Source organism: Megascapheus bottae, chromosome 22 (assembly GCF_031878675.1).
Source record: "Megascapheus bottae isolate mThoBot1 chromosome 22, mThoBot2.hap1, whole genome shotgun sequence".
Taxonomy (NCBI): Eukaryota; Metazoa; Chordata; class Mammalia; order Rodentia; family Geomyidae; genus Megascapheus; species Megascapheus bottae.
This window is the reverse complement of record NC_143530.1, coordinates 5,114,983-5,137,154: the sequence shown is the minus strand read 5'-3', so window position 1 is coordinate 5,137,154 and position 22,172 is coordinate 5,114,983. Positions and strand designations below refer to the sequence as shown.

General features: G+C 43.8%; 2 protein-coding genes across 3 annotated transcripts in view; one reads left to right on the top strand and one right to left on the bottom strand.

Annotated features, from left to right (window-relative positions):
• The window catches only part of Cyp39a1 (cytochrome P450 family 39 subfamily A member 1), a 40,318-nt gene extending 36,808 nt beyond the window's left edge, over nucleotides 1–3,510 (bottom strand). The window contains exons 1-2 of the mRNA XM_090355533.1: nucleotides 3,313–3,510; nucleotides 896–1,031 (exon numbers count right to left, since the gene is read on the bottom strand). Coding sequence (XP_090211659.1) covers nucleotides 896–1,031; nucleotides 3,313–3,495 — 319 coding nt within the window. The 5' untranslated portion in view covers nucleotides 3,496–3,510. The remainder of the gene's footprint in view (nucleotides 1–895; nucleotides 1,032–3,312) is intronic.
• A 325-nt stretch (nucleotides 3,511–3,835) lies between these two features.
• Nucleotides 3,836–21,124, top strand: Slc25a27 (solute carrier family 25 member 27). 2 transcript variants are annotated; one of them, XM_090355531.1, is made up of 9 exons: nucleotides 3,836–4,099; nucleotides 6,462–6,653; nucleotides 8,037–8,121; nucleotides 9,093–9,215; nucleotides 10,084–10,196; nucleotides 14,066–14,150; nucleotides 15,485–15,577; nucleotides 16,178–16,280; nucleotides 20,226–21,124. In XM_090355531.1, the coding sequence occupies exons 1-9, from the start codon at nucleotides 3,994–3,996 to the stop codon at nucleotides 20,301–20,303; spliced, it is 978 nt and encodes a 325-aa protein (XP_090211657.1). In that variant the 5' UTR covers nucleotides 3,836–3,993; the 3' UTR covers nucleotides 20,304–21,124. The 2 variants fall into 2 exon arrangements, with proteins under 2 accessions (XP_090211657.1, XP_090211658.1); XM_090355532.1 differs by lacking the exon at nucleotides 20,226–21,124 and adding an exon at nucleotides 19,651–20,057.
• The last annotated feature ends 1,048 nt before the right edge of the window (nucleotides 21,125–22,172 follow it).

Sequence of the window (22,172 nt, the reverse complement as noted above, 5' to 3'; positions counted from 1 at the left end):
AATAACCTTTTACAAATCAAAATAGAAAGGATTCAACCTTTACTGTGAGACAGCAGAAGTCTAGCAGGTCATTTTAAGGGAGGAGCTTGACAAAATTTAGTGAAACAGTCAGCTAATCACAAAACAATATTAACAGAAGTAAGAATAAGACAGGCTGACTGAGATCTTCCAGGCAACATCTGAGCCAGGCCATTAATGTATAGTAATTTCAAGTTTTGTTTTGAAATTTCCTTTAGTGACTTATTATTTTTTAATTGCATTCAATCAAAACGGCATGTTAATAACTCCATATAATGGGGGTTGGAGATTTAGCTCAATGGAAGAGGACTTGCCTGGCAAGTCTAAGGCCTTGAGTTCAGTCCTCAGCTCTGGAAAAAAAAGATTAAATAAATCCACATAATAGAGGCTTGTGTTTGCAGCCTGAGAAGAAATGGAGATCTTAATGTGGGAAGCTGACTCCCCAGGACAATCCAGTGACCTCTGAGTTAGGTCAGAAAAGGCTGTAACAAAGAGCTAAATAAGTAGAGGAATTTTGTTTTAGGGAAAGAGAATAACACATGTACTCAAGCCAAGAACTGTAGCCTGTGCAACATAGTATACATGCTGTGAAACAGCATCCAGAAACATCCTGGTATAGATTCCTCAGTTCTTTAAAAAACAAAATCAAGATGTAACCACTTGTTCTGTCACATGTATAAGTGAAAGTTGAATTATTAGGCTACTACTAATTTGCTTGTCAATGATCAAGTCTTCATAGGCTATCCTCTTTTACTAGTTGCACCCTGAGAATTAGCATCATTTTTGATAGAAGGTTGAGGATGTGAATTTTTACCTAGAGACACCTTTGGATGCTACTGGTTGAACTTCAAAGAACTATCTAAAAAACTATGGTTACCTGTACGATAGACGGGTTTTTGTACTGCTAGTTCAAAGTTTATGTTCTTGGAGTTTAGAAAGACATTAATTCCCTCCTCTTCAGTAACGAAAGTCATTCGGATTCCCAGAGCAAAGACAGTGAACACTGGTCCACACTGGAAAAAGTTACATAAACCCAAGTTACTACATTAGGAAGTATTTCTCAAACACAGGTTCTATTTAAGAATTTTTCCCAAGAATATCAAGCTAAATTACAGGTGAGATAAAAATTTTTATTATATCTGGTAATTCATTATACATTTTGATTGCTTTTACTTATAAATCCTTATTTATTCTGCCCTAATGTGTCTTTTAAAATACAGATGCTGCAATGATGTTCATTGCAGCGTTATTTACCATAGCTAAGATATGGAACCAACCCAGATGCCCTTCAGTAGATGATTGGATCAACAAGATGTAGTACTTATATACAACAGAATTCTATGCTGTCATAAGAAAGAATGACATCACTCCATTCGTAAGGAAATGGAAAGCTTGGAAAAAATCATATTAAGTGAAGCCAGACTCAAAGGAACATAGGCTCCATGGTTTTTCTCATTGGTAATTAGTACACATCTAGCACTCTCCTAGCAGAGGATTACAATAGCTCAAATCCTACATACATAAGGTTGGTCATACAGGATGTGGAAATAAGAGCTTTATCCCGTGTGATTGTTGTTCTTAATGTACTGTTATTTCTCTTCTCTTTTTTTTTTTTAGCCCTTATGGTTAATCTCATGTTGTTACTGTATCTGACTTTGTTATCTGGTATATAGTATATAGGTTTATTTGTTTATTTGAAATAGGAAAGGGAAGGGGGTAAACAAGATGATTGGGAGGGAGTGGGAGGAGGGAAATGGGGATAAAAACATGAGAAGTGGTATCAATGTGTGAGAAGTAATGCACCTACTACCTGACAAATGTAACTAATCCCTCTATAAATTACCCCGACAATAAAAAATAAAATACAGATGCTGTTTACTCACATTGTCCCTCTTATAGTATAAAATAAATATTATTAAGAAATCATAGCTGCTGGCCCTGGTGGTTCACACCTGTAATCCCAGCAACTAAGGAGGCTCAGATCTGAGGATCATGGCTTGAAGCCATTCCGGCAGGAAAAGTCCCTGAGAGTCTTATCTGCAATTCAATAGAGGTAAAGCACTGGCCTTGAGTAAAAGAGTTCAGGGACACTGCCCAGGCCCTGAGTTCAAGCCCCAGTATAGGAGAAAGGGGAGAGGGGAGAGGGGAGAGGGGAGAGGGGAGAGGGGGGAGAGAGAGAGAGAGAGAGAGAGAGAGAGAGAGAGAGAGAGAGAGAGAGAGAGAGAGAGAGAGAGAGAATATTGTAGTAGGGGCCTTCTTGCTCTGATACTAATTTTCTCTCTGTCTCCCTGTCTGTCTCTGTCTCTCTCTTTCTCTGTCTCTGCTTTCTTTCTCCAATATTGGAGTCTGAACTAATGACCTTGAGCCTCTTAAGCTGGTGCTCTAATACTTGAGCCATGCCCCCAAGTCCTGCTTCCGCCGGTCACTTTGGCGATGGAGTCTACAGAAAACTTTTCAACTTAGTTTGGCCTTCTTTCACTGTGATCCTTCAGGTGTCAGCTTCGGAGTAGCTAGGATGCCGGGTGTGAGCTTCGACGCCTGGCTAGCTTAGTGCGTTATCAAGTACTCGTTCTGGACAGTTTCTGCTGAATCGCAGATAGTCTTAGCTAACGCTAACGCTAGGTAGTGACAGGTGAGCAGAACAGAACCCACCCTCCCCCTGTACCTTGAAGTCAACCCTTCGTGTTTTAAAGAAGCAGAGACCATGACCTGAGACTGACCCCGTGTTTGACTAGCGGAGCCCAGGGCCTGGGCGCAGCCTCGGGACTGAAAACAAACTTGTGCAGAATGACATCAAAAGCCCCCGTCTCCACGACGAAGTACACAGTCGTGGGGTCACCACAGGGGCTTCGTAACCTGAGTTTTTCTGCCGCAGGAACTGCAAGGCTGAACCCTAAAGAACGGGAAGAGTCGCCGAGGCGGGAGCCCCTGCCGGGCTGGCCTGACGGGGACGGGGTGCAGTTTTCGGGGAGCTGCTGGACCGAAAGCCTCATCCCGCTATTACAGGTGACCGGGGCCTCCCACCGCTCCCGGTCCACACCGACCCTCCGTGAAAGGCAACAACTCTCCTTATCAAAGGACCTGGAAAGAAAGAAACAGCGAACAAACCTGCTGCCCCCGCCCCCCCCCCCGAGGAAAACCTAACCGGAGACCCGAGCCGGCGAGTCGAGAGGGACGGAGAGGGACGGGGCCAGCACGGCTCCCGCCTCCGGGGCTGACGGCCCCGCAGCGGACGCCGAGCCTCCGCCGGTGCCCCGGACCCACGCCCGCCCGCCCGCGGCCCCAGCCACGCACCTGCGCCCGGGCGCGCTCCACGAAGGCCAGCGGCGCCCGGCCCAGCGCGGCCGCCGCCCCGACCCAGGGCAGCCAGCCCCGCACGCAGGGGGGCCGGGGCCGCCGCCGGCGCCGCCGCCGCAGCGCCAGGCCGAGCGCCGCGCCCCCCAGCGCCAGGGCCGCCGCGCCGCACACGAGCTCCATGCCCGCCGTCGGGGGAAGCCCAGGAGCGCGCCGCCGCTCCCGCGGCTGCTCCGGCCGCCGCAGGCCTTTTGTACTCCGGGCGCGTTCTCCCCGCCCCAGGCCTGAGGTGAAGTCCTCCTCGCCGCTCGTTTCCCCGCCCCAGCGCCTCTCCCCGGGAAGCTTTACCCAACGCGCCGTCCCGGGCGGGGAGCGCGGCTGAGGGGGCGGGGCGGAAGCGCGCCACGCTGTCGCCATGGAGATGGGGCGTCACGTGGCCACGGGCGTGTCTCTGCGGACCAATCAGAGCCGTCGCCGCACCTGGAGGACTACATTTCCCAGAGTGCTCTCGGGCTCCGCTTTGTGTCCCCGTTGCGGTTTGCGGGGCTGCGGGGCCGCGGGGCCGCTCTGGTGTCGGGGTTCGCGGAGCCCGGCGCGGGCCATGGGTCCTCTGCGGGCGCTGGCGGGCTGAGCGGCGCCGGCGAGAACGGGGGGCGCCTTGCGGTCCGGACCTGCCGCTGGATGTCGGTCCCGGAGGACGAGGGGGCGCGGCCGCCGCTCGCGCAGAGATGGCCGCGGGCCAGCAAGTTCCTCCTGTCGGGCTGCGCGGCCACCGTGGCCGAGCTAGGTACCCGCCGTCCCCGCGTGGGGCCGGCCCGGGCTCCGGCGCCCCCGCGTGGGCCGCGGCCGCGGGGAGGCGCGGAGGGAGTGATGGGCGGGCGGTGGGGCCAGGCCGGGCCCCGGCATCCCGCCGTGGCGGGCGGGCGGGCGAGCCGCGGAGCCCGGCGCGGAGCCTGGCGCGGAGCCCGGCGCGGCCCCGCCTGTGGGCACCCGGGGCGGAGGGCCGGGCCGCGCCCGCGGGGGGCGCTCCGGCGCCCAGGTGGGCCCTCCTGAGGAGCTTCCGCCATTGGGCTCTAGAGTCTTTTCCCAGCCTTATGACCTTTTGTGTTTGTGCCAGTAGCCTGGGGCGTGAGGGGCGGATCGGGAGGGGAGGATCGGGAGGGGAAGATCGGGAGGGGAAGACTGAGAGGGGAGGGTCAGGAGGGGAAGATCGGGAGGGGAGGGGAGGATCAGGAGGAGAAGACCGAGAGGGGAGGACCAGAGAGGGGAAGATCGGGAGGGAGGACCGAGAGGGGAGGACCGTGGGCTCTTGAACTGGGCCTCCACCATTGAGCCACAGCTCCATCTCCAGCTTTTCGGCGCGCTGGTTATCGCCATGAAGCTGTTTGGGGCTATCCTAAGAGCTTGGGAGACCAGCTTTATCTTCCTAGATGAGTCGGAGAAAACACTAAGTGACCACCTAGCGAGGGATTGGGAGGTTTGTGCATGAGTAGGTGTTGTCTCTTCCACGACCTGTGTAAGTAGAATGTGTGTTCTCTGCGAGGCTTTAACTTTGTGTTTTCAATGATCCTTATTTTTCCCCCATTCAAATAATTAAAATGTAACAGCCCTGATGTGTTAGTCATTTGAAGACAGTCCTGTTCTAACACGAATCTAGTTTGCATTTCTAACCTGTCCAGAACATGGTCGTGACCTGTTGTTTGCTCCTTTATCCTCTTCTCCTCTGGCCCCTTGGCCCTTCTATTTTTTTTTTCTCTAAGCTGAAGGAGAATTCCTATTTTTCATTGGTTTTACTGAAATAAACTGTTAACTTTTAAAGAAATCTGAAATCTGATTGTCAGATCACTTATTTCCAATTTGTTTTGTAACTGATGTTTCTCATTAAGTCTCAAAAGACTTTTGTACAGGAACATTCTCTTGTAAAAAGTCAGGGTGGAAATTGCTCAAGGAATGCACAAGAGACAAGGAAGCCCAGGGTATGGCATGGACTTGGAGTACACAGTTCTGAGTCAGAGCCTGAAACATTAGCCAGAAAGAAAACAAAACTGTTTTCAGAAACAGCTTTTTGCTTAGAGGCTCCTATGAAGAGTTTTTTTCAAGTTCATATGTCAAAGTCTCCCTGCACAATCTATTTCTGTTTTAGGAAAACATTGACAACTTAGTAACTTTTCCAAAGGCCACTGGAAAGCTTTAATAGTATCTCCTCTGTTTTCTCTTCATAAAGGTATGATAGGAATTTGTACCAGGCAGTGATCATTTCCAAGTCCTCTATCATGTCAGTAATGTCCTTGAACTTGTCAAGACACCATGACTTCACTTACTCAGAGCATTCACTGTGTTGGATATAATGTTTGATTTTCCTTATGCATGTCAAGAAGCTTAACTCTTTTTTAACTTGAAAGAGGTTTCAAATGTAAACAATTTCAAGCTTACAAAGGAGTCCATTAAGTAGACCATGTATAAAACTTAACCAGTTGCTGGTAAAAAGCCACTTAGTCGATGCCCTGATTGAAAGAATATTGAGCATCCTACCCTGATTTATAAGACAAACTCCATTACATCTTGATACTGTAGAACTCAGCTTCATCTTACATTTACTGTAGTACCTAAGAGTACATGATGCAGTTAATTATTCTAAAGTTTCACCAGTATTGGTTGATATAGTCATAACTGCAGTCCATTGGATATCACTAAGTAAAAATACTTCAGATAGCTTTGGAAAGCAAAAGTTGAAAATTTAGATTTAAATTTCTGAATAGAAACCCCAGTGAATGTGTATCCCAATCTGGCCTGGAACTTAGGATCCTCCTGCTTCAGCTTCCCAGGCTAAGACAAGGATACTGCCATCCCCCCCACCCCCCCTCCATGGAATGTTCTGACTCTGCACTGGTGACCCTGTCTGGGATGCTCGGGTGCAGGGAGAGTGTGGGAATGGACCGATTCTGAACCTGCATTCCTCTGCTGCAGAATACAAGGGAACAGGGCTAAATAATTTAGATTTTTAACAGTCTCTCATATTGGGATGTAGCCCAAAACTTGAAAACCACAAATCTTGGGAAAGTATTGGTCCTGTGATCTTATCATTTCCATTTGTTTCTCTGAATCTTGTGGTTTCTCCCTTCCCACCCCTTACTTTTTTCTTTTGCTAGCAACCTTTCCCCTCGATCTCACAAAAACTCGACTCCAAATGCAAGGAGAAGCTGCCCTTGCTCGACTGGGAGAGGGTATGCGTGAACCTGCCCCCTACAGGGGCATGCTGCTCACTGCCCTGGGCATCATCCAAGAGGAAGGCTTCCTAAAGCTTTGGCAAGGAGTGACACCCGCCATTTACAGACACGTAGGTATTTATCTTGATTCCAGCTGGTAAGTTTGTTCTGACTTCAGTCTTTGTCTCCTCTGCTTTTCTGTCTCCAAATCCAGCACGCTTCTGCCCTCTACGAATACAACAGATTATTAGAAGGGGAAGAAGAAAGTTTGCCAATTGTAGTTACTTTTCTAAATGTTCAGAAATGTAAATGAAAGTACTTATGAACTACCCTCTTCAACATCACATAGAGCTTTTACAATTAAGATTTATTACTTACGAAATTGTAACCCCTCTGTACATCACCTTTATAATGACAATAAACATTTTTTCTGATCAGAAAATCTTTATTTGTTTTTATTAAAATTTTTATAGCAATAAACGATAAAAATTTTTTGATAGGGCCGGGAGTTTGGCCTAATGGTAGAGTGCTTGCTTAGCATGTACAACATACATAGAAAAAAGCTAGAAGTGGTGCTGTGTCCCAAGTGGTAGAGCACTAACCTTGAGAAAGCTCAAGAAAAGTGGGCAGGCCCTGAGTTCAAGCCCCAGGACTGGTAAAAAAAATTTTTATAATAGAAATTGAGCAATTTGCTTAAAAATTATACATACACAAAATATTTCACATATTTGAAATTTTAGAGGAATGCATTAATAAATTCTCCTATGAAGTTCCATTCGGTGAAAATGTTTTGTACCAAACTACATACCAGAGCATTTAAGACAACAAACACATACCACACCAGCCTGGAGAAGTCCATGGAGGTGTGAGGAAAGTATTAGTAGGAAGAGAGCAAGCTGATCACTCGTTAGTACTTAGTCCCCTCATTAGAGCATTCACTGAGAGCTACAGCACTGTAGAAAAGGGGGAATCTTTTTCTGGAAAGATTCAGACAGTGTAATGTGAAATCCTGAGACTTAAAAAGACCTGTCCCATTTAGAGGGAATCCCAATAAACCCACATTTCAGGAGCAAAGATGCAGGAAAGACACAGCTAGAGCGAGAAATGAGGCCAGGTCAGCAAGTCCTCTTATTCAGCCAAGCCGTGTGTGTGTGTGTGTGTGTGTGTGTGTGTGTGTGTGTGTGTGTGTGTGTGTGTGTGTGTGCGTCTGTGTGTGTGTGCGCACGTGCACGCACACACACGCTGTTACTGGGATTTGAACTTGGGGCATGGGTGTTGTACTTGGTGTTTTTTTGCATAGGTCTACATTTTTGTCACTTGAGAGCCACCTCTATTTTCAGTATTTTTAGTCTTGTTTTCTAGTAGTTAGTTAATTGGAGATAAGAGTCTCATGGACTTTCCTGCCCATGCTGGCTTTGAACTGTGATCCTCAGACCCCAGCCTCCTGAATAGCTAGGATTACAAGCATGAGCCAGCAGCTCCCAGCATGAACTCAACCTTCTTAATGGTCTTTTCCAGTGTACTCTGGTGGTCGGATGGTCACCTATGAGCATCTCCGAGAGGTTGTGTTTGGCAAAAGTGAAGATAAGCATTATCCCCTTTGGTAAGTTTTGGTTTTGTTTTGACAATTTTCTATGGTCCCTAAAAGCTTTTATGTCTTATTTATTAGATTTAGCAGAGTATATTTATATTAAAATTACTGTACTACTTAGATAATCACAATAGAAATCCAAAAATTGATCTCCTTCTACACTTTACAGACATAATGTATCTATGTAAATTAATGCACATTTAACATTAATGTTAAAATTTTTAATGTGGCACATTTTTATTAATATCAACCATTTTTCTTACTTTATTATTATTTTATAATTTAAATTACTGTTAGCTCAACTTGGTGAGTACAAATAAAGTATACCATTATATATTTCTGTATGTTCTAATAATTATGTGACATTCTTCTCTATTTTAGATGATAGACTTTGGCAAGCTCCAGGTTTTACATTGCTTCCTAAATCCTGAACATGTTAATTATATTTTACTTCACCAGTAATCAAGGGATGTCATTAAAAATCATCTTTAATCTGCAGTTTTCTTATAGCATAACTTACTTGTAAATTTTTAATGGGTGATCCTCTACCCAGTTTCTTAACTTACAATAATAATTCTTCCAATTCCTCTTGCCCACTGTTGACTAGATAAGAATGAGGAGTTTCTTTCAAGATGCTTTCAGCTCCGTTCATTTGGGGAACCTGGAGAGGATTTTACATTTGGGCTGATTCATATTCATCTGCCTGTGAGGCTGATTACAACTGTGCCATCTTAACAACCCTGTCTTCAGATTCAGACTGCTGTTAAACAGTCGCTTCAAATGTTTATACCTTTGATTCCAGGCGAGATGAGGCTGGATACTTTGATCCTTCCTGTCAGTAAATAAATAGCCAAACTATATACTTTCTCTGGGCTAATCTTTCTCTTCACTTCATCTGTTACCCAGAGCCTTGGCTTACCAACTTGGCATTGATTCACTACAAAAATCTGGAATTAATGGTATCTTTTAAAACGGTATTGTAGGAAGTCTGTCATTGGAGGAATGATGGCTGGTGTGATTGGCCAATTTTTAGCCAACCCAACAGACCTGGTGAAGGTTCAGATGCAAATGGAAGGAAAACGGAAACTTGAGGGAAAGCCACTGAGGTAAGTTCTCCAGTGAATGATTCCTTTTCTCATTGCCAACACCATCGTTTGAACATTTACCTAATGGACTTATTTTTATAATCAGTATCCATAAAGGTGTCTCTACTGATTCTTTTAGCATAGAAGTTATTTAGCTGGGCAGCAGTGCCTCACGGCTATAATCCTAACTACTTAGGAGGCTGAGATCCAAGGATCACAGAAGACAGCCTGGGTGGGAAAGAGCCACCCAGTCTTCAGTTAACTAGCAAACAGCCAGAAGTGGAGCTCCAGTAGTAGAGTGGCAGCCTTGGGCAGAAAGCTGAGGGATAGTACAAACAAGGCCCCGAGCTCAAGCCCCAGCATGAAGGAAGCAAGCCCAGGGGAGAAGTAGTTATATTAAGAGGAAAGCTAGGCTTTTTTTTTAATGAGGAAATGTTCCTGTTTCCTATCAGGTTATGTGTGGATAACACTGCTGCTTCTCCCCACTGAGGCCATTACCCGTCATATTGGATGGTAGACTCTTTGCCTATTGCAGGTGATGCAAAGTATCTGATCAGTAAAATTATCCCTTGTAAGAACTCCATCATTGCTTTTGTGGTTGAGAGTGTGGTGGCTGCTTCCATTCTCTATATTTTAATTTTAGAAAGGGCTCCCTTTAAAGATCTCTCCCAAAGGCGCCACAAGCCTGGCTTTCCCCCATTTACTCCTATGAAAAAGAGAATCAACAAGGTCAACTTTGCAGTTTCTCTCCACTTCCTCATCTAATAGCATTCTTCCTACATCTGAGTGTTTTATATTCCGATTAGAACAGCTATCAGTGAAAGCTCTCCAGCTGCATTACACACACAGAAATAGAAAGAGTGTTCAACTCCATTATTATTTCCCTTAGATTTCGTGGAGTGCACCATGCATTTGCAAAAATCTTAGCTGAAGGAGGAATCCGTGGTCTGTGGGCAGGCTGGGTTCCCAATATCCAGAGAGCAGCGCTGGTGAACATGGGAGGTAATGGAAACTTTACTGAATTCTGAGACATCTGATTGCTTTTGTACTTATAAACACTTTTTATCAGACATATGAATTCTTTTATGGTTTTTCATAACTTATCAATGGCTGTTGTGATGCCATAGTGAATAATTCCACAGAAAGTCACCTGTGTGCAGTGAGGGATGAACACCATTTCCTAGGGTGAGCAAATCGTGGCAATAAGGAAAAAAACCAAACCCTTCTCTCTACTCCAGACCTTGCTTTAACATTAAAACCAAAGCCGGGTACCTGTGGCTCATGCCTGCAATCCTAGCTACTCAGGATGCTGAGATAGGAGGATCATGGTTTGAAGCCAACCCAGGCAGACAAATCTGGGAGACTCTTAACCTTCAAATAACCAGCAAAATAGCCTAAAGTGGAGCAGTAGCTCAATTGGTAGAGTAGCTTTGAGCAAAAATGCCAAACAAGAATTCAAAGCCTTGAGTTCAAGCTTTAATATTGGAACATCAAAGATTAAAACTACTACATGAAGTCACTGAGGACCATTATATGCAGACTTCCCTAATTTTCCCCCCCGGTTATACTTGTTCCTGTGCCTAAGTGGTTTACCCTATGCTAACACTTCCGACTAGAAATACAAACAAATATTGTGTTAACTCAGCCCTGCCCTTTACATTTTCAGTGACCATTTTCCTTTTATATGCTATACACGTTTTGTCAGCTATATCTCCACAAAGCTAGAAAAAATTAAAATTAAAACATGTCAAATATTAATTTACTTTGAGTCAGGAAATACTACCAGAAGGTTAATATGTACTACATGCATAGTAACATATCACACATGATTACCATAATGCATACTACTGGAGAAGGCACAAATGCCACTGACCATTCAGGGGGAATAGAGGAGGAAAGCACTTTTAAGTAAGTGAGATGTCAGTGTTTTTCTTGTTCTTTTTGCTAGTCTTGGGGCTTGAACTCAGGGCCCAGGCACTGTCCCTAGACTTCTTTTGCTAAGGTTAACACTGTACCACTTGAGCCACAGCACCCCTTCTAGCTTTTTCTGTTTATGTGGTACTGAGGAATTGAACCCAGGGCTTCATGCATGGTAGGGAATCATTCTACCACTAAGCCACATTCCCAGCCCATGGATGGCTTTCTTAAGAAGACATAGCAGTTTTAAATTAAGCACATGCCTAATTATGTGACATCAGCATGTAGATTGTGTTGTCTTGCATGGGAATGCACAGTTGTAATCCTGGCACTCAATCCTGTCTTCAAAACAAAGCGAATGTGTATAGCTATAAGATTTTATAAAAACAGGAGGTTAATTGCACACCCACTCTCCAACTGAAATCGTCTAATAGATAATGGATAGACACATACATGCACCATCTATGCTGGCATACCACCCAGGCATGTGTACCAGGATGAATGCAGTGCCTGCATGAGAAATGAAATATAGGAACTGCTGCTGTGCTGCTGTAGTATTAAAGAAAAAAGCAGCAGCTGGTCTTTCCTGTTTACAAAAGGAGAATGCAGACATGAAAGGCTCCCTCTTGTCATCCTAGGGTTTCATCTCAGAGAACGGTCACCTCACACATGCACGCATGCATTCATGCTCCACCTCCATCTTGCACATCTTTCCATGTCCCCTTCTCTGGTACTTCCCATCTCAGCGTCCACAAAGCTACCTCCCAACCAGACCACTGCCTCCACTTAACTTCTCTCCTCTAGTCTCACATGTGTAGCCATAACCCACAGAGACTTATCCGAAGGTAACTAGTTCCCTTAAAACCCTGCCCTTGCTTCTCCTTACTCAGATCACAAAGTGGACACTTGGAACCCGACATAAAAGGTCTACAACACTTGCCCTGTACTTTCAGAGAACTGAGGGATTCGTCGAGTCTACTGGGAAGAGTGAAGTATAAAGTCCTGAGATGCAGTACAGATTCTGCTTCCTGCACATGCAAAGCTGCTGCTCACTTCTGAGCTTTCTTCCCTTACCCCCTCACTCTCCTCTTGTGCCTAGTTTTCTTCTGCAGATCCCTCACACTGCCTCAGTGTCTTCTTCACCCCTCTGTGCCAGAACCTTCCATAATACCTCTCCTGTACCCCCTAGGGCCAGGTGCCCTCTCCTTTGTTTCTACAGTTCTGTTACTGTGTACCTCCTTTCATTGTCTTCTGTGTATCCCTATCTTCCACCAGCCCCTCGAAGGCAAGGACCGTGTGTGCATTCATCTCTGTATTTCCAGTCATTAAACCGGTGATGAATGAATTGATCACTGAAGGGATCTTAGGACCAATTACATGATCCTAAGAAATTGTAAGTACTATTTTTGCGGGCTCCAATAAGGCACCAGTTTAAAACAGCAGTCAGTCAGTCTATTTCCTATTTCATGCCATCTGTGTCTGCTGCGTGTTGGTGGATATTTTGGTTTCAAGGAGTCTTTCTGATTGTAGTTTATCAGTGTGCCTAGGCTTCTCTCCCAAGTTCTATCTTCCTTAGAATCTTCATTTACTCAAAGGAATAGTGAATTCACCACCCTAGCTTATTAAGATACAACACTGTCTGTTCCTAATTTCACCGTTCTTTTTGTTTCCCAAGGTATGAGTGTTGACTCTTTTGCTGTTTATGTCCAGTGAGTCTAGTTAGTTTTGTCTTGCAGACATGGCTCACATTCATGCTCTTCTCTCCATCCCTAGAACTACTTCCTCAGCCCCCTCCTAATGGAGCAGTATGGAAGGCTGATCCCTCTGTCTCTACAGCCATCGGCCTCCCCTGTGCCATGGAAGTGCAGTTACCAAGCTCATCATTGTTGCCATCTAACTTAATTTTCATCTCTGTCTCCATAAATGACAACTCTTCCCTTTAAAATGTTTATACCCCAAACTTTTTTTTTTCTGTCTGCAACCTGCAGCATCTGAGCTGGGCTCCACATCTCCCATATCTAAGTCCTCATCTCTTGTAGAGTCTCATCTATGAGCTTCATCTCTCTACAATCTAGTCTCCACAGAACAATCGCAAGCATCCTTCAAAATAGTATGGGGGCCTTGTGTTGCCCCACCACCTGCATCCTGCCTGACCACACCTCTGGCTGACCCTCTGGTCAGCCCCCTGCTGATAGGCTGTGCTTTCTCCTGGGATACCTTCTCTTATTGATCTACGAGGACTGTTGTAGGTCTCTGCTCGGATGTGAGCCTAGCTACAGGCCTTCCCAGATCACCCTATTTTAAAACTCACAGTCACCATTCTTCCACCCCTCTACTTATCTTACCTTACATGTCTTCAGAGAATTTACTTCAGGAGCAGGTACCATTCGTGGTTTATTTTGTGGTCTTACCCCTCAGTGGAGAACAGGAATTTTGCTCACCTCATTCATGACTCTTCCCCCAGACTTTAGAATAATATCAAGCACATGGTAGGCATTCTGATATTTGGTGGGCGATCAGATGTCCTTCTTGTCATATTCCATTCCGGTCCACAGTCCTTCTGGATGGGAAGTCACTATATAACTCCTCGTAATCACTGACAAAAAGTGTGTATACAAAGTTGAATAGGAAACACTAGTCCTTTTCTTAATAAGTGTTTGGAACTCATGGCAGCCTAATTTAAACTTAAAAAGGAATTTATCAATTCAAATACTGGAAATCCAAGGGGTTAGGCCTGATTTGAGGCATAGCCAGGTGGAAGTGTTCAAATAATACAATGGACTGTCTGTCTCCTCCTCTTCTCCCCCTACCCCCATTTCCTCTGCTGGGAACCAAGATTGCCATCTTTCATTCAGGGACACATTCCTGCTCCAAGACTTACACTCTCTGGACACAAAAGATCTTTCTTCACTGTTGGGTGAGCAAATACTTAAACCTTCCTTTTCCTTTGTCAGATTTAACCACTTATGATACAGTAAAACACTACTTGGTGTTGAATACATCACTTGAGGAAAATATCATGACTCATGGCTTATCCAGGTAAGTGACATTTATTCTGTACCACCTTTTCATTCATTTTTGGCCTAAGTACTCACTTTGGGTATCTTTTGTTGGAATCTAGTGGCATCAGTTACCCCAGAGAAGAATCATAGCATATATAAAGAGAGTAACTTCATTAGTGTGTATGCAGTTAGATGAAGATGACAGATAAAAATTGCAGGATATTTCAGATTAAACTTTCCAAAAAAGTTTCTCCCTTGATGGTGCCATCCCAGGGCTGAATTGTGATGATGGACGTTCAACCAGATCCAGCAAATGTGTGTGAGTGTCTCCCATCTTAAAAAGACAGCACAGGGCCCAGGAAGAGCCAGACAAGTATTCTCTGGAAACACTGAACAGTAAGTTTTCCTAAAGTGACTAGTTTACTATAGGGTTCAAAAGAAATAGAAAGCCAGATGCAGTGGCTCACGCCTGTAATCCTACCTCTCAGGAGGCTGGGATCTGAGGACAGCAATTCAGACCCAGCCCAGGCACTAAAGTCTGTGAGACTCTCATCTCCAATTAACCACTAGAAAACCGGGAGTGGAGCTGTGGCTCAAAGGGTAGGGCAGTAGCCTTGAGCTGAAGAGCTCAGGGACAGCACCCAGGCCCAGGGTTCAAGTCCCACGACTGACAAAAAAAACAAAGAAAGAGGGAGAAAAAAATTTACCTCTTGGAAGGGCATAAAAAGGAGGGGTGAAAATGGGCACCAGTGGCTCACACCTGTAATCTTAGATGCTCAGGAGGCTGGGGTCTGAGGATTGTGGTTCAAAGATAGCCCTGGCAAGAAAGTCCATTAGACTCTTGTTTCCAATAAACTATTCCCAAAAAGCTGGAATTGGGGGCCAGGAGTTTGGCCTAGTGGTAGAGTGCTCACCTAGCATGCACCAAGACCCAGGTTCAATTCCTCGGTACCACATACATAGAAAAATGCTGGAAATGGTACTCAGGTGGTAGAGCACTAGCCTTGAGAAAGCCCAAGACAGCGCTCAGGCTCTGAGTTCAAGCCCTAAGACTGGCAACAACAACAACAAAAAGCTGGAATTGGCAAGCAGTGGCTCAAGTGGGTAGAGCAACTAGCCTTGAGCCAAAGCAACTCAGGGCCAGCACCCCAGGCCCAGAGTTCAAGCCCCAGAACCAGCATAACAAAGCAAAAACCCATAGCATTATATTGAATATTCTATTTAATATTCCAATTTTTTTATTTTGAGGATAGATATTTTGAACTTGATTGCTAGGCAGGCTCCCTGCCATTTTAATCATACTAATTTCTGTATCTAAGAGTTAGTAGTGACTATGTATTACTTTTCAGTTTCATTTATTTGCATCTACAGTTTATGTTCCGGGCTGGTAGCTTCTATTCTGGGAACTCCAGCTGATGTCATCAAAAGCCGAATAATGAATCAGCCTCGAGACAAACAAGGGAAGTAGGTAGAAGGTCTTCAGTATTTGTGTGCTTGAATGGCTGTAATAATATTGTTTTACAGATGTTTTCCTGTGGTTATTCTTGATAGAAATGTATTTGTGCATTTTTTCTGTTCAGTGAGGAAATTGTTGCAAGTAATTATCTGTTTTTTATCAAATGGAAAGGTCTACTCATTAGGGATTATCTGATTAATTAACAATCATATTGTTTAGACAAAAGGTGTTTGTTGAGTCTTTATTGTTTTCATAGAATTTTTGAAAGGTTACTCAGCTGAGAATTTACAGAGCATTTTCTTTAGAAGCTTTCAGGTGACAAGAAGAGTTCGATTTAGTATAAAATACTGGGTTCTCTTTGGATGAAATCAGGCGGCTAATGAATTCAAGAGTTAACTTCAAAATAAATTTTAACCTGAAATGAAGCTACATACATACACACACATATATATAGATATATACATATATGTGTGTGCATATATATATATATGTGCATGGGTGTGTATATATATTTATATATATGTCCTAAATAATTGGGAGTATACTACTTATAATGAGTTTCTGTTCCTAGGGCAGAATGTAACAGAGGTCTCTTGATCCCTTTGTAGGGGGCTTCTGTACAAATCATCCACTGACTGCTTGATTCAGGCTGTGCAGGGTGAAGGCTTTCTGAGTCTATATAAAGGCTTCTTACCGTCTTGGCTGCGAATGGTAAAGTTGTTTGTTTGTTTGATCTAATTTTTTTCCTTTGTATTTAAATGGCTTTTAATCTATCAACATTTTCCCCTTTCTGGTTTGTGGAATAGTTCTTCCCCCAAATCAAGCTTTATCTTCTCTTTTTAGAATACCTTTTTGGTTTTTTAGTGTTCTTTCACCTCCCCTCAGAATCACAGTGCATTTCTTGGTCTAGTAAGGTAAAGTAGATCAGTTTACTACCTTGGTAGTTGTTCCTATATTCTAAAGTTCATGGATAGAATTTTGGTATGGTAAAAACCTTCTCTAGTCTAGGTATCTAAAATAGAGTAGATTGGGGTGGGTATAAATATTTCACTGCTTTAAAATTTATTATTTTGATGGCAAATGTTACATTACCTATTAATACTTATCACAGAACTCTGCTTTATAAGAAAGCATTTTATCATCCTTATTTGGTTCAGGTATTACATAATACAAAGCCTGTCATAAAAATAAGACCTTTTATAAGTCAAAAATACTTGAAACTGATGTGGTGGCTCATACCTCTAATCCTAGCTACTGAGGAGGCTGAGATCTGAGGATCAAGCTTCAAAGCCAGCCTGGGAACAAAAGAACCTGAGACTGTTATCTCCGATTAACTTCTAGGGAAGTGGGGCTTGGTTCAAGGCTAGGGTGGCAGGCTTGAGCTGAAGAGCTCAGGGACAATGCCCAGGCCCAGGGGTAGGGTAGTAGCCTTGGGTTGAAGAGCAAAGAGCTCAGGGCAGCACCCAGGCTGAGTTCAAACCCCATGACCCCCTCTCCCCCCAAAAAAAATTTGAAAGAGCAATGAGTCATTCATTTAGAAATTCAAACAATGAAAGTTTAACATAATATGATATACCTGTGTGTTTAATTCAGCACATATTCCAGACAAAGTCCTTTTCTAAGGGTTTGGTATTAGTAAGCAATGTTAAGTGGAGAGTGTTATGGAAAGAGTCTGGTACTATGGAAATACATAGAAAAATAAACATAGTCTGCACCAAGGAATTTAGAAAACATCCCTGGAGAAGATTTTTGAACTAAAAATTGAAGAATGAGTAAGACTTAGCAGGTAAATGGGAGAGAAAGAAACATTCTCTCTATATAGAAGGATGGTTGGAGTGGTCGGAGAGCTTGGTACATACAGGAAATGGAGGGAAGCTCAACAGGCCAGGACACAGAGACCCAGAGGTGACAAAGGTTAGGCCAAGCCATAGAGACTAGATGCGGGGGGCGGGGGGGGGGGCAGGACATGGACCACAGAGTGGTAGGCACTGGACTAGTAAGTCGGGCCCTGACCCCCAAATGGGGATCATTTTTCGGAAGTACATTTTGGAGTAAATTGTCTGGTTTTAGCCAAAGGGGCTCTTGCTCAAGATCCTGTGTCTGGGAGAAGGCAGAGCTGGAAGCGGGACTGCAGGTCTGTTCCCCTCAGCCCAGGCACCTCAGTAGTGCAGTGTGCCAGCACTCAGGTCAGGGTCCTGTGGCTGCTTTATGAACTTGGGCTATGAAGGAAGGCGTTGTCTGAGAAGGTCTGGCTCCCCAGACCTTCTCGCCAGGGTGTCCTTGCCTTGTTGGGGTTCGCTGCAGTGTGTGCCAAGCACAAAAAAATGAGCACAGACTCCAAAGTGCTCCCGGGTCACCTAGCCAAGTCACAAAGACTGGGATTAGGCGCAGTAGCTCGCGTGCTCACATGGCTGGATGGCATCTCCTTACCCAGCTGCTTCCTCCTAACTCTGTCCATGCTGTGGGGCTCTGTGTCACCATTAGAAAGTTGCTTTGTGCACACAGAACCACAACAGAAAGAGCTTACTTGTAAACTTAATATTTAAAAACATCAACCCACGAGGCCACTTAAGTATCCAGCCACACAGAACAGCACGGCAAAAGAAGTGGAGAAAACTATGTGGGTTCATGTGCCAGAGACTCCTAAACCTGTTTCTCTCTCACCCGCAGTCCTTGGTTTTGTGGTCCCCCTCATTAACTCCACCAGAATCATGCCTGACATGACCTTGCTTCAGCCCGTCCCCAATCCGTTCTTACCTTATATGCCCATAGTTTTGTTCCTGTGATGTTGTCTTCAGCATGATACCCACAGGAATTAGATAGAAGTGATTCTATAGTCCTTGTTTGTGTGTGCCAGTCCTGAACATGGAGCTTGGGCCCTGCTCCTTAGCTTTTAGCTTCAAGGATGGTAATCTTTCACTGAAGTCACAGCTCCACTTCTGGCTTTTTGCTAGTTACTTGGTGATAAAAGTCTCATGGACTTTTCTGCCTGAGCTAGAACTATGATCCCTAGATCTCAGCTTCCTGAGTAGCTATATTACAGGGGTAAAGCACTGGCACCTGGCCCATATTGTATTCTTAACTAAGACTTCTGCCTCCTTTGTTTTTCTTTGCACAGAAGGTGGTGTCTTTACAGCCTTATATTCCTTATATTATGTATGCGTCTTTAGTAACTGACTAGGACATGTTCTCCTGAATCTGCGACTTGGTAGCTTCTCAGTCCACCAACGTAATATACTCAGCATTTCCAAACATATGCCAAATTATTTTACAATTTATTAGCCAAGTAGTCTTTAGCCAAATATTTGGTTATGGTAATTGCTTAAGCTTCTCTGTCTCTGCTGCAGTAGGATAGTGCTTCTGTCTGATTGATATTGATTTGAACCAAAGGAGAGAGTCATTCAGTCCACTGCATCCTTTCCCTGTTCCATCTCTCAGTGGCTGAATCCTCTTCTTTCCTGTGCCTTTTTACAGCTCCCTTTGCTATACTTCACCACCATTTGGGTTAAGGTTAAGCCTTTCTGGGTTGGAAGCTGTGTTCACTATTTAATGTGAATTTTTTGTACACGTGGTAAGATATCAGGTGTTGGGATTCTAAAGACCCAACTCTTAAAGAATATTCTTTCCTCTTCCTTTCTTTCAAGCTGGTAAGTGGCAAATTATCCTACTTCATGTACAAACCATACAGAGAGAATCCTGACCTAGAAGTTAGGCATTGTATTCTAACCGTTCCGGTAGGAAATCTTTCAGTGAAAACACTGTAAGAATGGAGGACCAAAACCTGTGGTCTGGCTTTTCACTGTATTCATGTATACCTCAAGTGTCCTCATCTATAAAATGAGAGTATCATCAGTTTCTATTGTAAATTGTTTTTCTTTTTAGAGAGACCTTTGATAAACAGGTCATGAGAATGCTTTCTAAATGGTAAGGTGCTTTACAAGGGCAAAAGATGAAATACCTGTTTTTCTACAAATGGACTCAAAATGACTTTGTCTTTTCAAAGGTGTGATGTATATGTATACATGTAGAATGTTTGTAATTGCTTTGAAATATGCACTAATCTCTTTGGTTAATTTTTCAGACCCCTTGGTCATTGGTGTTCTGGCTTACTTATGAAAAAATCAGAGAGATGAGTGGAGTCAGTCCATTTTAAGCCCATACTGATATGGTATTCAGTGTTATTGAAATGTGGGCGTCGGCAATACCCAGCCCTGATCATTTCTACCTCTCTAGGAAGATAACTTGCTCCAAAAACTGTGATCTGTAGGGGTGGTACTTTATTTTTTCCCTGGAAACCCAAGGTCTCTTTGACTCCTCTTTTTATCTAAACGTGATCACAAGGCCATCCAGTGACACCAAGCACTGTGTTTCTAAAGAAGAATGGACCCCGGGCGCTTCCACCCCTTTGACCTGCTATTTTATGCTTAAGAGTCTGCTTAGAGGAGGAGAGCTGGGAGGGAGCCAGCCTCTGCCATCTGAAATAGTAGGAATGTGCTTAAGAAATATACCTGACCTGTATATCAGTATTTAGATGATTCACTTTTCTGTTGCTCTTCAAGTGTACATATTGTAAATTAAAGGGAAATGAATGAAAATTCACTAAGGAAGTTAATGTACGATTATGTTAAAGGAAGTTGATGTACAATCTCTTACCAGGCGGATGGAACAAGAAACAGTCAAGTTGAGATGATGACTTACAAGAACAAAGCTATGGACTATGAGTGCCCACTCTAGACCAGCAGCACTGGTCAGCACTCCAGCGCACTTCTAGTGAGACTTCCCCTGGTGAGACTGAGAAGAGAGAGCATATGCCATGTTCCGTGTCCCCTTACAGTTCTCAAGAACCTTAATAAGACTTGCAACTTCATTGATTAAAATGTATCTGTAAGCAGGGTGCCAGTTGCTCATGCCTGTAAATCCTAGCTACTCAGGCACTGAGATCTGAAGATCATGGTTTGAAGCCAGCATGGGAAGACAAGTCTGTGGGATTTACCACCTGTGAATGGGCCAAAAGGCAGAAGTAGAAACATAGTTCAATAAATAAAGCACCAGCCTTAAAAAAAAATATGCCAAGAAGGAGTCCAGGGCCCTGAGTACAAGCCCCAGGAATGGCACAGCAAACAACATCAAAACTCAACTGCATAGGGCCTTTTGTAAAGGACTGTCAGTTACCATCAGGTTTTCAGTGGTATTTTTAAAGCAAGTCTGAGAATGAAACCACCCATCACTGATGTGTGCCCCCTCTTATTTCCTTTCCTAACACTGAACATGAGAGAGAGAGAGGGGGAGAGAGGGGGAGAGAGAGAGAGAGAGAGAGAGAGAGAGAGAGAGAGAGAGAGAGAGAGAGAGAGAGAGAGAGAGAGAGTCACATGTTACACTGTCAGCCTGAATACTCCTCAGTCTGACAAACAGCGCCTTGCTTGAAATACATAAGTATAAACTTCCCACGGTAATCCAGTAATGTCTCCAATTTTTCCATCAAGTTCCTTTTCTTGATTTAGAGTCACCTACGTACCACCTGCTCTGTAAGCCTTAGAAAGAGGCTATTTCTGGATGGCTGGGCAAAGACTGCAAAGGTTAAATAGGAAAATCCCAAAGGCACAGGCTCAAGAAACACTGAAGCTAACCAAATCAAATTTGTTATCATGGACATGAGTGATGTTAAAACAAAAAAGTTTAGAAGTGATTTGTGGGTGCATAATGTATAATCACTGCCACTTTAAGAGGGGGAAGTACACTTTTAAATATATTTTAATGAGATGTAATAATGTGCAGTGGTTTTTTGTTTTCTAGTCACAATGTAATGTTTAACGTCTTCCAATCTTCAGTTCTCTACGTTTCAATCCCACTTGTCAATCTGATGAATTTGTTAAATATATTTAATATATATGTTTCAATTCCTAAGTGGTCTCTATTGAACCATTTGGGGGAGATTTTTGTTTACTATGGTTTGTAATTTTTTTAATTAGGTAAAGACTGGATCAAATAATTTAACTATGAAATTTAACTATGAAAAATTGGACTTAGCTCTATTCTTCTGGGGATGTGGAATTAAAACATTGTGGAAGTACTAACACTGTTCTTTGGTGTGTGAATCAAGTAGAATGCACGGAGGTTTTTCTCCCTTATGAAGTAAGTGGGATCCTCTGGTAGGTGTTTGGAGCCCAAGGCTGAAGTCGTATGGAGAAGAGCAGATGTTCATGCTCAGGGCTGACCCAGCAGCAGAGCCAGGACAGAGGCAGATGTCCCAATTGTCCAGAGCATTGCAGTTATGGTGTGTGAATTAGGGAGTAAGTCTTAGGTCATCATCAAGCAAACCAGTCTGGTGAGCTATACTTGTCTAAATGGAAGCTTTTCTCATCTGTTTTCAATGAAACATGAGTTTTATAATGAAGTTATCAACCATGAAGACTCTGCAATCTGGCCAGTTCCTGTATTTCAAACAGAATCGCCCACTCATTACTTCACACCTTCCAAGTGAATTTTTAGTTTTATTTTTGCCAGTGTGGGATGTTCTGGTCTAAAATAGTCCACAATGAATAAATAGGAAGACTCTTTTTTATATATAATTTTGGGACCATATTCATGGACTTAACATTTCTA